This window comes from Acanthochromis polyacanthus, chromosome 20 (assembly GCF_021347895.1).
Source record: "Acanthochromis polyacanthus isolate Apoly-LR-REF ecotype Palm Island chromosome 20, KAUST_Apoly_ChrSc, whole genome shotgun sequence".
NCBI classification, from domain to species: Eukaryota; Metazoa; Chordata; class Actinopteri; family Pomacentridae; genus Acanthochromis; species Acanthochromis polyacanthus.
In genome coordinates, this window is record NC_067132.1 from 31,594,128 (window position 1) to 31,608,574 (window position 14,447).

The 14,447-nt window shown below is 43.2% G+C and overlaps 1 protein-coding gene across 3 annotated transcripts in view; it reads left to right on the forward strand.

Moving 5' to 3' along the window:
* LOC110970701 (melanoma receptor tyrosine-protein kinase-like) overlaps window positions 1-14,447 on the forward strand; it is a 53,424-nt gene that overhangs the window by 8,145 nt on the left and 30,832 nt on the right. For 2 of the 3 annotated variants that reach the window (XR_007938450.1, XM_051940614.1), the window contains exons 2-12: window positions 4,480-4,631; window positions 5,273-5,480; window positions 8,007-8,141; window positions 8,214-8,282; window positions 8,807-8,925; window positions 10,185-10,326; window positions 10,697-10,810; window positions 12,768-12,894; window positions 13,506-13,579; window positions 13,662-13,752; window positions 14,000-14,199. Coding sequence is in view for 2 of the 3 variants with exons in the window: in XM_051940614.1 (XP_051796574.1) it covers window positions 4,480-4,631; window positions 5,273-5,480; window positions 8,007-8,141; window positions 8,214-8,282; window positions 8,807-8,925; window positions 10,185-10,326; window positions 10,697-10,810; window positions 12,768-12,894; window positions 13,506-13,579; window positions 13,662-13,752; window positions 14,000-14,199 (1,431 nt within the window). In the remaining variant the exon portion in view is untranslated. The remainder of the gene's footprint in view (window positions 1-4,479; window positions 4,632-5,272; window positions 5,481-8,006; window positions 8,142-8,213; window positions 8,283-8,806; window positions 8,926-10,184; window positions 10,327-10,696; window positions 10,811-12,767; window positions 12,895-13,505; window positions 13,580-13,661; window positions 13,753-13,999; window positions 14,200-14,447) is intronic. The other variant, XM_051940615.1, reaches the window with a different exon arrangement.

Sequence of the window (14,447 nt, forward strand, 5' to 3'; positions counted from 1 at the left end):
AAACAAACAACATGAAGGTTAAACAAATGTTCACGTTAACAAAGAGAAAGTCACAGCAACGTCCACAGAGACACAAAAATACCAGAGAACACCGCAAAATATCACAGAGTAGCAGAAAATATCAGAACAATGCCAGAAAATACTACAAAATACCACAATTATTAAAATATTTTAATAATAAAACATGGCAATAAATATCATTTTTTCTGAAGTGTTTTATAATTTTAGAAAAAAATAGCTGACTAAAATATTCATCAAATATAACATTTGTGTGAATTTAGAAAAATCAGCAAAGATTTTCATAAAATGTCAAAACACACACACACACACACACACACACACACACACACACACACACACTGATCTGCTTCAGTGAGAACAGCAGACATGTTGCAATGAGAGATGAAGGAAGTGTGTCAGTACAGGTGTGTGTGTGTGTGTGTGTGTGTGTGTGTGTGTGTGTGTGTGTGTGTGTGTGTGTGTGTGTGTGTGTGTGTGTGTGTGTGTGTGTGTGTGTGTGTGTGTGTGTGTGTGTTATCTTTCCTTCCATCTCTTGCAAGTTGTGAAACAAAAATTCTTTCTCCCTGAGCTCTGATTGGCTGTTGCTGATAGCTCTGCGCTCTGATTGGCTGTTGCTGATAACTCTGCGCTCTGATTGGCTGTTGCTGATAACTGAGCTCTGATTGGCTGTTGCTGATAGCTCTGCGCTCTGATTGGATGCTCTGAGCTCTTGAGCTGTTGTGATCAGTGGTGAGGGAGGCGGTTCTGTGATGAATGATGAAGGAAACAAATCGACCCAGAGTTTGGTCTGGATGAACAATAATAATAATAATGGATTTTATTTCTAAAGCACATTACATTTGTGGACAAATCTCAATGTGCACAATCAAGAAGACAATAAAAACAATGATAAAGACAATATAATACAATTTAAAAATTTAAATACATTAAAAGCAATCAACAATAAAAATCAATCAGGGAAGACAGTACGAAATAAAAAGTGAATCCATCGTCTGTGGAGCCCTGAGGTGGTCGAGGAGCAGCAGCCTCAAAGGCCCTGTAACCCATGGTCCTGAGCCGAGTCCTGGGCGGGCGCAGACAGGATGAAGTTCATCAGATGGAAACATCTCAGCAGCTGCAGGTTCTTCAGGTTCTTCAGGTTCTTTAGGTTCTTCAGGTTCTTCAGGTTCTTTAGGTTCTTCAGGTTCTTCAGGTTCTTTAGGTTTTTCAGGTTCTTAAGGTTCTTTAGGTTCTGACTCTCCTAGAGGATGAGCATCAGAGACACAGAACCACAAAAAAACAGCACAAATGCAACAAACATGAACTAAAATGACACAAAACAACAATAAAAACACAAAAACGACAGAAATAACACACAACATGATGCACTCAAAACACAAAACTACAAAAGCTAGGCAAAAAAGTGACCAACAATTAAGACACACAACAGCACAAAACGTTACACAGGACAGAAACTGTCAAATACGAGCCAAAAAAAACACAAAAAGGCGACAAAACATAACAAACAAGGAACAAAATGACAAAAATTAAACACAAACAAGAAACAAAACAACACAATGAAGACACAAGACCACAAAAAGACAAAAACTAGACAAACAATAAACAAGAGTAGACACAAAATGTGAGAGAGAGCCAAGCTGACCAGTGACACATGGACAAACACAACCTGCTGTTTGTGTGTCTGTGTGGGTGAAATCATCGCTGCTGTTTGTCAAACCTTGAAAAAAGGTCAAACTCCACCAACAGGAAGGTCCAGATCAGCAGAAACGAGACACAACACAAACGATAAACAAAACAACACAAATGAAACAAAACGTGACTCAAAACAACACAAATGATGAAAAGTGAGACAAAAAACTAGACACAGTGATAAAAAGTACACACAAAACGAGATTTGAAACAACCAAAAAGACACAAAGTGATAAAAACAACACAACACTAAAATAGAAAAAGTAGTTACACAGTAACACAAAACATCGCAATGAAGACACAAAATGACAAAAACTAGACAAAAAAACAACACAAATGATGAACAAAGTAACAAAAACTAGACAAAGTGAGAAAAAGAACAGAAAGAATAAAGAAAACAACACAAAGCAACACAAAATAAAAACTGGATACAAAATAACAAAAAACAAGACAATAAACAAAACAACACAGACTAGCTGAGGCGCTAAAACTCCATGGTAACTGATGCTGAGGAGCTAGATCTCCATGGTAACTGATGCCGAGGAGCTAGATCTCCATGGTAACTGATGCTGAGGAGCTAGATCTCCATGGTAACTGATGCCGAGGAGCTAGATCTCCATGGTAACTGATGCTGAGGAGCTAGATCTCCATGGTAACTGATGCCGAGGAGCTAGATCTCCATGGTAACTGATGCTGAGGAGCTAGATCTCCATGGTAACTGATGCCGAGGAGCTAGATCTCCATGGTAACTGATGCTGAGGAGCTAGATCTCCATGGTAACTGATGCTGAGGAGCCAGAGCTCCATGGTAACTGATGTCGAGGAGCTAGATCTCCATGGTAACTGATGCTGAGGAGCTAGATCTCCATGGTAACTGATGCCGAGGAGCTAGATCTCCATGGTAACTGATGCTGAGGAGCTAGATCTCCATGGTAACTGATGCTCATCTCATGTTTTTGTAAGCAGTTTAATTGGGAGTCACTGAAGAATATTTCGGTGTTTCTGGTCGTTTCAAGGAACTTGCGAGGTGTTTTGAACAAGTTTGAAGTCATGGGAGCAGTTTTTGAGGCGTGTTGAAGAAATTTTGAATAATTTTAGAGATTATTTGAGTTGTTTTGAGTCATTTTAGGGAATATTTGGGTCATTCTGAATCATTTTAGGGAATATTTGAGTTGTTTTGAGTCATTTTAGGGAATATTTGGGTCATTCTGAATCATTTTAGGGAATATTTGGGTCATTCTGAATCATTTTAGAGAATATTGGGGTCATTCTGAATCATTTTAGAGAATATCTGCTGCTCTGTGTTTGAAGCTCACATACACATGTTGAGCCGTGATGAGTCAAACCTTCTATTTCCTCTGATCTGACCGGTTCTTGTCCAAACAGCTCTTTGTGTGATCGGCTCTCGTACTGAAGCCTCATTAGACTGCATTATTATTAGTCATTGTCGCGGTGAATAAACACACAGAAACACTCAGATCCACTGAGTGTAGACGAGTTGTGTGACTCCTATTAGTCTTGTTTCAGTCCAGAATAAAGACTTTATTCCTGGAATTCTGATCATAAATGTTCATTAACAGATAAATCCATTCATTTTACAGCTGTGTTTTTTTAAACATTTTTATGTAAAGTTATGCATAAAAACTCAAAGTTCCCTCGATGTCTGACATGAACAGTTTGCTTGTTTTTTCCACCTAATTCTAATCCCTCTATTATTAGCTACATATTTGACCTGATGTCAGTCTAATAATCAGCGACCACTAGGGGGCAGCGTTCCAGCAGCTTTAAATGTCAGAATAAAACCCGACTGATCCGTCTGAAAACAATATTCTACCATGTTTATGGACAGTTTCCTTGTTTTTACATATTCTTTGTTAAGCTTTAAAACACAAGGAGTCAGCTGTAGTTTAACCAAACAGAAACAATCTGTTGAAATAAATCAACCAAGCAGAGGGCTGAGAAGCTGTTTGAGCTGCAGAGCTTCATTCCTCTGGACCAAACCGACTCGTTCTGCTGCTCATGTTTAACTCTTTAACGTTTGGAGCCGACAAAAGACGCGCTCAGTTACACAAAGTCAAAATAGTTGTAATAATAATTCAAAAATGCTAATCATAGTTGTTGTTGTTGTTCCAGCTTCATGCGGTCTCAGACTTCCACTGCGCCTCATTTCAAAACGTTCAACTTTTACTGAGTCACATTTTCAGGCTAACTGGAATTTTAACGTCATTAAGATCTGTCTTAAGGCAAGATCAGATCAAATGAGATGAGGTGAATTGAGATAAAATGAGATTACATGAGGTAAGATGAGATGAGATGACATAAGAGGAAATGAAATGTAATACGTTATAAAATGAGATTAAATTGTGTTCATCTCAAAGGAAATCCTTGTGCCAAATGTGGGTCATAAAAATGTAAATGACACAAAATAATAAATGAATAGTAGAGAAACAATAAGATAGAAGTTTGATAAAATCATGAAATATGATCAATAAACTGAGATTAGACTAGAAGAGGACGATGTGAAGTGAAGCTGATGATGAAACAGAGATGATGTCACACATGATGAGGAAATAATGAAATGAAATGACAGAATGGAAATATGAAATGAAACGCTGCTCCAGCTACTGAATGTTACAGAGATGAGACCAAGGAAACGTTGAAGGTGTAAATCTGAGAGGAGCTCATCTGACTGCTGTAGACTAGAAGGTTTAGAGCAGCGCCCCCGGTGGTCCACAGAGGAACTACAGCTGACAGTGTCCTGCTGTCTCAGTGTGTCAGGGGATGAGCAACCAGCTGAACCTGCTGGGAACCCGAGAGAACCACTACGACAACATGGTGAGGATGTTCTCAAACTGCTCCGTGGTCCTGGAGAACCTGGAGGTGACCTACAGCCTGGAGAACCACGACCTGGGCTTCCTGCAGGCGAGTCCAGACGCCTCCAGAGCAGATCAGTCTGCTGTTTCTGAACACGTCTGAAGCACATTTAGAACATCCTGGACCATTTCTGTGCAGCTTTCAACTCATTTTGGACAAATCACGTCATTTTTCTGTAATTTTAAACAAACTGTGAATATTTCTGAACAGGTTAGAATCCATTTGGGGCATTTTTGATCTGATTTTTGAACAATTCTGGACAATTTCTAAGTAGAAATTTTAATTCATCTCAAATTATTTCTAAGTTCTCTTTGTGATTCTGGACAATTTTCAAGTCATTTATGATCATTTTTTAGTTATTAATGACCTTTTTTTTTAGTAATTTTGGACTAATTTTGATTTATTTTGAACAAATGTGAAGTAATTTCTGGCTCTATTTGAGTCGTATTGGACGGTTTTGTTCAATCGTTGCTCAGCAGTTTGTAGCTGAACCCAAATCATTCCCTCTTTAACCGAAACAAACAAATCCGTTATTCACAGTTTGTTTAAATGTAGTCCTAAATGTCCCCAAAAGTCCTGAATAACTTAAAGTTTGATTGAGAGATTTGTCCTAAATGACATCCCTCAGATGAACTGAATCCAAACAGAAAAACTATCACTTCCTGACGTGTTCTCTTCGATGTCTTTAGACCATCCAGGAAGTCGGTGGCTACGTCCTGATCGCTATGAACGAAGCTGCAACCATCCCATTGGTCAATCTGAGGCTGATCCGCGGACAGAACCTCTACGAAGGCCGCTTCGCTCTGCTGGTGATGTCCAACTACAACAGGAACATTTCATCAGCAACCCTCAACTACACCAGCGGCCTGCGACAGCTGCAGCTCAGCAGCCTGACAGGTACGAACACACCAGCAAATACACAGAGCCCACACCTCGGAGTGAAAACACACCAGCAAATACACAGAGCCCACACCTCTGGGTGACAACACACCAGCAAATACACAGAGCCCACACCTCTGAGTGACAACACACCAGCAAATACACAGAGCCCACACCTCTGGGTGACAACACACCAGCAAATACACAGAGCCCACATCTCTGGGTGAAAACACACCAGCAAATACACAGAGCCCACACCTCTGAGTGACAACACACCAGCAAATACACAGAGCCCACACCTCTGGGTGACAACACACCAGCAAATACACAGAGCCCACACCTCTGGGTGACAACACACCAGCAAATACACAGAGCCCACACCTCTGGGTGACAACACACCAGCAAATACACAGAGTCCACACCTCTGAGTGAAAACACACCAGCAAATACACAGAGCCCACATCTCTGAGTGACAACACACCAGCAAATACACAGAGCCCACACCTCTGGGTGACAACACACCAGCAAATACACAGAGCCCACACCTCTGGGTGACAACACACCAGCAAATACACAGAGCCCACACCTCGGAGTGAAAACACACCAGCAAATACACAGAGCCCACATCTCTGAGTGACAACACACCAGCAAATACACAGAGCCCACACCTCTGGGTGACAACACACCAGCAAATACACAGAGCCCACATCTCTGGGTGAAAACACACCAGCAAATACACAGAGCCCACACCTCTGAGTGACAACACACCAGCAAATACACAGAGCCCACACCTCTGGGTGACAACACACCAGCAAATACACAGAGCCCACACCTCTGGGTGACAACACACCAGCAAATACACAGAGCCCACACCTCTGGGTGACAACACACCAGCAAATACACAGAGTCCACACCTCTGAGTGAAAACACACCAGCAAATACACAGAGCCCACACCTCTGAGTGACAACACACCAGCAAATACACAGAGCCCACACCTCTGGGTGACAACACACCAGCAAATACACAGAGCCCACACCTCTGGGTGACAACACACCAGCAAATACACAGAGCCCACACCTCTGGGTGACAACACACCAGCAAATACACAGAGTCCACACCTCTGAGTGAAAACACACCAGCAAATACACAGAGCCCACATCTCTGAGTGAAAACACACCAGCAAATACACAGAGCCCACATCTCTGAGTGAAAACACACCAGCAAATACACAGAGCCCACATCTCTGAGTGACAACACACCAGCAAATACACAGAGTCCACACCTCTGAGTGAAAACACACCAGCAAATACACAGAGCCCACATCTCTGAGTGACAACACACCAGCAAATACACAGAGCCCACACCTCTGGGTGAAAACACACCAGCAAATACACAGAGCCCACACCTCTGAGTGACAACACACCAGCAAATACACAGAGCCCACACCTCTGAGTGACAACACACCAGCAAATACACAGAGCCCACATCTCTGAGTGAGTTTTCTGTAGTTTCTCAAGACAGTCTTCATCACTCATCGTGTTCTGCTTCATTTGACTTTGCGAGGCGATGGGTGGAGCTGCAGCTCCATTTAGAACTCATGTCAACAGCAGACTGTGCTGCAGGAAATAGACGGCCCCCAACAGAACCTCCAAAATGACTCAAGATGTTCTTAAATTGCTCAGAAACTGGTCCATCACAACTGATTTCTCCTAAATGACAACGATAAATCGCAAATGACACGACTGGAGACGTGTCCTAAATGACTAGAGACGTGTCCTAAGTGACTAGAGACGTGTCCTAAATGACTAGAGACGTGTCCTAAATGACTAGAGACGTGTCCTAAATGACTAGAGACGTGTCCTAAATGACTAGAGACGTGTCCTAAATGACTAGAGACGTGTCCTAAGTGACTAGAGACGTGTCCTAAGTGACTAGAGACGTGTCCTAAATGACTAGAGACGTGTCCTAAGTGACTAGAGACGTGTCCTAAATGACTAGAGACGTGTCCTAAATGACTAGAGACGTGTCCTAAATGACTAGAGACGTGTCCTAAATGACTAGACGTGTCCTAAGTGACTAGAGACGTGTCCTAAATGACTAGAGACGTGTCCTAAGTGACTAGAGACGTGTCCTAAGTGACTAGAGACGTGTCCTAAATGACTAGAGACGTGTCCTAAATGACTAGAGATGTGTCCTAAGTGACTAGAGACGTGTCCTAAATCAGAATCAGAATCACTTTTATTTGCCAAGTATGTGTGCACATACAAGGAATTTGACAGTACCCTTTTGTACTAGACAAATAGAAAATTAAATAATAAACATATATTATGTAACAAAAAAATATAAAATACTAACATAACTTTAACATTATGTTATAAGAAAAATTAACATAACATAACATAACATCACATAACAACATAAAATAACTTAGTTTGAAGTGATCAGTGGAATGACTAGAGACGTGTCCTAAATGACTGGAGACGTGTCCTAAATGACTGGAGATGTGTCCTAAGTGACTCATGGAGTGTTTTTTCTGTCCCCAGAGATCCTGAAAGGAGGCGTGAAGGTTACCCACAATCCCCTGCTGTGTAATGTGGACAGTATCCAGTGGAGGGACCTGGTGGACGGGGACAGCAGTCCCAGCATGCTGCTGAAGCTGGACGCCGTGGCCCAGGACTGTGGGTAGAGAGGCAGAGCGCCACCCGGTGGCAGCAGGCTGCAGCTCTGATCTGTGTTTGATGTGTTTACAGGTGAGAGGTGCGACTCCAGGTGTGTTAACGGACCGTGTTGGGCAGCGGGACCGGACCACTGCCAGAGATGTAAGGGAACTCTGCTGGTCCTACCTGTTCTGACTGAACTCCACAAACATCATCGTGTTCAAAACATCCAAGCCTCAGCTGAAAACCCAGATTGCGCTCTTAAAAGTTTGTCCCAGTCAGGTCCACAAAAACACTCAAACTTGTTCCTCCTGGTTCCACCTTCCACAGCTGGAGAGCAGAGATAGAAGTCTGGAGACAGAAAAACATCTACAGGACGAGGAGATAAAACCACCACAAACACAGAACTGTCAGGAAGAGGCACAAAAGAAAGAAAAAAATCTGTCCCAGAGAGTTATAAACTGGTACATAAAACTATAGAAAAGAGCAAATCTGTGTCTCAGAGTGAGTTAAAATGATCCTAACAGTGAGTTGAAATGAATCTACAGTGAGTTGAAATGAATCTACAGTGAGTTGAAATGAATCTACAGTGAGTTAAATGAGACCAGACCAGCTGCTGGGGGTTTAGAAGGTCAGAACTTCTTGATTCTGTTTGATGGTCCATCTCCTGTTCTGGTTTCTTGCAGTCACCAAGCTGCAGTGTGCAGAGCAGTGCAGCAGGAGGTGTCGGGGCCCCAAACCCATCGACTGCTGCAACGAACACTGCGCCGCCGGCTGCACCGGACCTCGAGCCACAGACTGCCTGGTCAGTTCCATAGTGACTTGAAGAACAGCCTCAGAGGCTCCAACGCTTCCCCAAGCCGCTCAGAACTGACTCCAGATAGCCGAAAATAACTCAAAAACCTGAATTATCCCCAAATAACATCTGTAATGCCAAAAAATGTTTAAAATGAACGACGCTTTGTCCTCTATTATTACAAAGAACAAACATCTGGTCTCAGCAGCTCCTGGATCTGGAGGATCCACTGCTCTGACCTCCAGACTGGACTTTGAACATCATGATACTGCCACCACCGTGCTTCACATCATGATGCTGCCTCCACCGTGCTTCACAGTGGGGATGGTGTGTTTGTGATGATCTTCAGTGTTTGGTGTCCATCAAACATATCATCTAGTCTGATGGACATAAAGCTCCATCCTGGTCTCCTCAGACCAAAGAACCTTCTTCCAGGTGTCTTCAGAGTCTCCACATGTCTTCTGGTGAACTCTAGTCCAGATTTAATTGGAGCTTTTTCCATCAGAGTCTTTGTCTTTGTCTCCATGAAGCTTTGACTGGTGAAGAACAGACAACAGTTGTTGGATGAACAATCTGAAGCTGAAACTCCTGCAGAGGAGTCATAGAGTCTTGGTGGCCTCCCTCTCTAGTCTCTCAGGTCTTGAGGACGTCCTGCTCTAGTCAGATCTATTCATGTTCCATCTTTCTTCCATTTCTTAATGATGGATTTAACTGGACTCCAGGAGATCTTCAGGAACTTTAAATGTTCTTGTATTGTCCTGACTGATGCTCTTCAACAACCTTTCCTCAGAGTTTCTTGGTTCTTCAGTCTTCATGGTGTAGTTCTATCCAGGAGTTCTGATCCATCAGAGACTGGATCTTCCAGATCCTCCAATCACTGACCTCAGATCATCCATTAAGGACTTCTAGAACCAACTGAGTTCCATTAGAGTCACTTTAAAGCTGGTCAACACTTTACACATTGTGTTTGTAATTAATTGACATTTGTTTGTAAAATGTGTTTTTTAGTTAATAGAACATTCAAACTACACAGAGTCTCCTCTAAGTAGAAGAAAATTATTTAGCAAAATAAACCAAATATTATAAGAGTCCAGGACTGAATGTCCCACTACAGTGAACTACATCAGTTTTTTATCTACATAGCTGGTTGTATCATCACTTCTCCTAAAGTAATGGTAGCAGCTCCAGACTTGAGCTTCCTGTTTGTGAGAAACTGCTTCTTTCTAACTGTCAGACCAACATTGAATCAGACTCTGTCTCTTCTCCAGGCCTGCAGGGACTTCAACGATGACGGGACATGTAAAGACACGTGTCCTCCTCTTAAACTCTACGATCCCAAAACCCACCAGGTGGTCAACAACCCCAACGCCAAGTTCACCTTCGGGGCGACCTGCGTCAAGACCTGCCCACGTACGGACGTTTACCCAGCTCAGAATACCAATACTCAGGTCATCATATCACCCACTGGCTTCCACTGACAGCCTGCAGCTTTTACCACGTCAGCAGATGTGACTGTTTACACTTACAGAGTACAGATAAAGAAACAACAGCACTTTCACAAAATCATGTTTTACTTTTTATATTTGGGAGCTAAATTGGACAAATCAGAAACCTGAAGTTGACTTTCCTTAAAATGAAGTTAAGAAAAGCAAACTGTTGATTTGAGAGGAACTGAAAGATAAACGTGGATCCAACTTAAACCAGTGGCTGATTACTGGTTGGTTAGATTTGATTCTCAGTAGAACCACATGTAACCCTGTGCTGGTTCTGTTGGCTGCAGATAACTACGTGGTGACGGACGGATCATGTGTTCGGACCTGCGGAGCCGGGATGTACGAGGTGGAGGAGCAGGGAGTGCAGCGCTGCAGAACCTGCGATGGAGTCTGTCCTAAAGGTAGAACACACCTGTCCTAAAGGTGGAACACACCTGTCCTAAAGGTAGAACACACCTGTCCTAAAGGTGGAACACACCTGTCCTAAAGGTGGAACACACCTGTCCTAAAGGTAGAACACACCTGTCCTAAAGGTAGAACACACCTGTCCTAAAGGTAGAACACACCTGTCCTAAAGGTAGAACACACCTGTCCTAAAGGTAGTGTCAAGTGGGGCCTAGTTCTTTGAGATCCCAGGAGCAACCACTACCAAAACAAAAGCTTTAAGCAGACTAATGAAAAGCTAAAATGACAAACTATATAAGTTAACCACATGATTATGCTTATGCTTGAGGCAAGAATGATTTTCATAGGCTGATATATATCCTGAAATGATGATTTCTCTAGAATAGAATGATTTAAAATGAGTAATATGATCATGCTAAGATGTAATGATTAAAAGAAGTGATTACAAGTAAAAGCACTGTGTATGTAGGCTAACCGCGCTAGACAACCCACGGCAACGAATTTAATCCTCTGCCAGGGTGGGTCTAGTTACCCTCCATAAGGCTCGAGGCTGGATTCTCCTAAAACTGGCCGGACCAATCACCATGAAGTGTAGAGTCAGAAGGCGGGCGTAACTAAGTGACGACAGAGGCGCGACGATTCTGACAGAAACAACCGGCGCACAATAAACAGTTATCTTTGGACTCGGCTTTGGCCACAGCTCTTAAAGATTTGAAGCTAAAATTCAACTTGAAAGATAAACAAAGGACGGCACTGAAGTGTTTCATTGAGAAGAAAGACGTATTTGGACTTATGCCGACGGGATATGGCAAATCCTTAATATACCAGTTGGCTCCGCTGGTTGGAAAGCTAATGGGACTTAGCCACAATCCGCCGGCGCTCTAGGAACTACATCAGCCTATTCGTTGCACTGATTGGTTGTATACCTACCCAATTGCTGCAGAGGGATTTGAAAGACAACCTTTTAGCCCGCCTCCCTCCCTGTCGAGCGTTCCTAGACCCTTGTGTCTTCAGAATTCAGAACATGGGTCTAGCGCGGCTAGGCTACTGTGTATGAGGAGAAATAATCTCTTTTGAACTGCGCACTTACAAAAAAGGTGAACTATAATGCTGGGGAAATCTTGGCCTGTGAGGAATGCGTGCACAGTTCCAAATATGGTTATAGGAAGCGCATGAAGAATGACTTGACCATTCTCAATGTGCCTTGAATATAATATGCCTTGAATGTGCCTTGACCAGGCCTTGACAATGTGTGTGATCGTTGTGAGCCTGTTAGTTGAGCAACTGAGCGTACAGATAATGTGTGTGCATTAGAGGATGACACTATAAAAGAGAGAGACAAAGACACTGAATTCGGAGTTCTCCCCTGGAGGGAGTTGTTCCCCAGAGCTGCCCGTGTGTTGCTACAGAGAGCATTGCCAAAGTTCTGAGGAGTCGGCATACTGGTAAAAAGTTAAGTTTATTGTGTGCATCAGATCTAAAGGTTCTTAAAGGTTACTTTAATCCAACTAGTTACTTTAAACATTACCCCTGAGGTTAGTGTTCCAAACCTCGAAAACGAACCTTGGAATATCACCAGGTGCAAGCAGTTATAAGAGGAAAGCTGTCATTAACAAACGTGATCGATAAATCGATTCTGCTTCAAGAGAGGCTGCTTAGTAGAGAGTATTTATTGAAATGAGGGGTAAGACGTTTGGAAGAAGACAGTAAGAACCAAGGCAAGTATTCCTCGACACCAGCTTAATTATTCTACTGAATCCTGTTAGGTAAATTCTAGTAGGCAGATAGAATCTTACCCTTTAAACGGAGAGCTGGACCTGAATTACCCTGAGGTAAGGGGTAAGGAAGGCTAGACTGGCGGACAGTAGGAACACACCTGTCCTAAAGGTAGGAACACACCTGTTCTAAAGGTAGGAACACCTGTCTTGAGCTGACCTCTGCTCTGTCCTGCAGCCTGTGATGGAGTCGGAGTTGGTTCCCTGATCAAGGCCATCGCAGTGAACGCCTCCAATGTGGAGTCCTTCAGGAACTGCACAAAAATCAACGGGAACATCATCCTCATCGAAACCTCCTTCACTGGGTGAGGCACAGAGGCTCACTAGGAGCTAGCAGAAGCTAACTCTACCTACCAGAAATCATTGGAGCTAACAGAAGCTAACTCTACCTACTAGAAATCATTGGAGCTAACAGAAGCTAACTCTACATACCAGAAATCATTGGCGCTAACAGAAGCTAACTCTACATACCAGAAATCATTGGAGCTAACAGAAGCTAACTCTACATACCAGAAATCATTGGCGCTAACAGAAGCTAACTCTACCTACCAGAAATCATTGGAGCTAACAGAAGCTAACTCTACCTACTAGAAATCATTGGAGCTAACAGAAGCTAACTCTACATACCAGAAATCATTGGCGCTAACTCTACATACCAGAAATCATTGGAGCTAACAGAAGCTAACTCTACTCTCTCAATAGGAGCTATCTGAAGCTAACTCTACCTACTAGAAATCATTGGAGCTAACAGAATCTAACTCTACTCTCTCAATAGGAGCTATCTGAAGCTAACTCTTACCAGAAGTCAATAGGAGCTAACAGAAGCTAACTCTGTTGATGCTCTGATCCTCAGTGAGTGTGATTGGTCTTGGTGTCATCACTTGAGAGTAAGGTGTATTCTGATTGGCTCTTCCAGGGACCCGCATTATAAGATCCCACCCATGGACCCGGAGAAGCTGGAGTACTTCAGGACGGTGAAGGAGATCACAGGTTCTGATCTGGAGTCCAGGCATGAACTGCTGTTTGTGGAGGCTGTGTGCAGCTTCTTGATTTCAGTGTTTGTGTTGTTCAGGATTCCTGCTGATCCAGTCGTGGCCCAAGAATCTGACGTCTCTGTCGGTGTTCGAGAACCTGGAGATCATCAGAGGAAGAACAACACATGTGTGAGTCCATGAACCAAACGGAGACTTCTGGACTCATACATACTGTTATCTGGAGCCTAAACTTAACTTCTGTGAAATAATTTGGACGAATTTTTAAGAATTTCATGTTTTCAGATCTGGAATTTTTTTAAATTTCAGCTTCAGAAAATACCTGGAGACCCATTTTGAGGGTTCAGTGTCTCCAGAAACAGAACTCTGAACAGTTTCCATCAGACTAGATGTTTCAGAATGTGGTGCTCCTCTGCAGGCAACACAGCCTGGCGGTGGTGAGGGTCCAGCACCTCCTCTGGCTCGGTCTTCGCTCTCTGAAGGAGGTCAGCGCCGGGAAGGTGGTTCTGAAGGACAACCTGCAGCTGTGCTTCACCCGGAGGGACCAGTGGACCCGCCTGTTCAGGTCCAGAGACCAGGACGTCAGCATGCGGAACAACAGCCCGCTGGAGCTCTGCGGTGAGGAACTCGTCATTTAGTTCTGAAGAACCAAAGGTGGTTTTTAGTGGCAACAGAACGTGTCCCAGATGTTTCAGAACGTGTCCTAGATGTTTCAGAATGTGTCCCAGATGTTCCAGAACGTGTCCCAGATGTTTCAGAACGTGTCCTAGATGTTTCAGAATGTGTCCCAGATGTTCCAGAACGTGTCCCAGATGTTCCAGAACGTGTCCCAGATGTTTCAGAACGTGTCCTAGATGTTTCAGAAC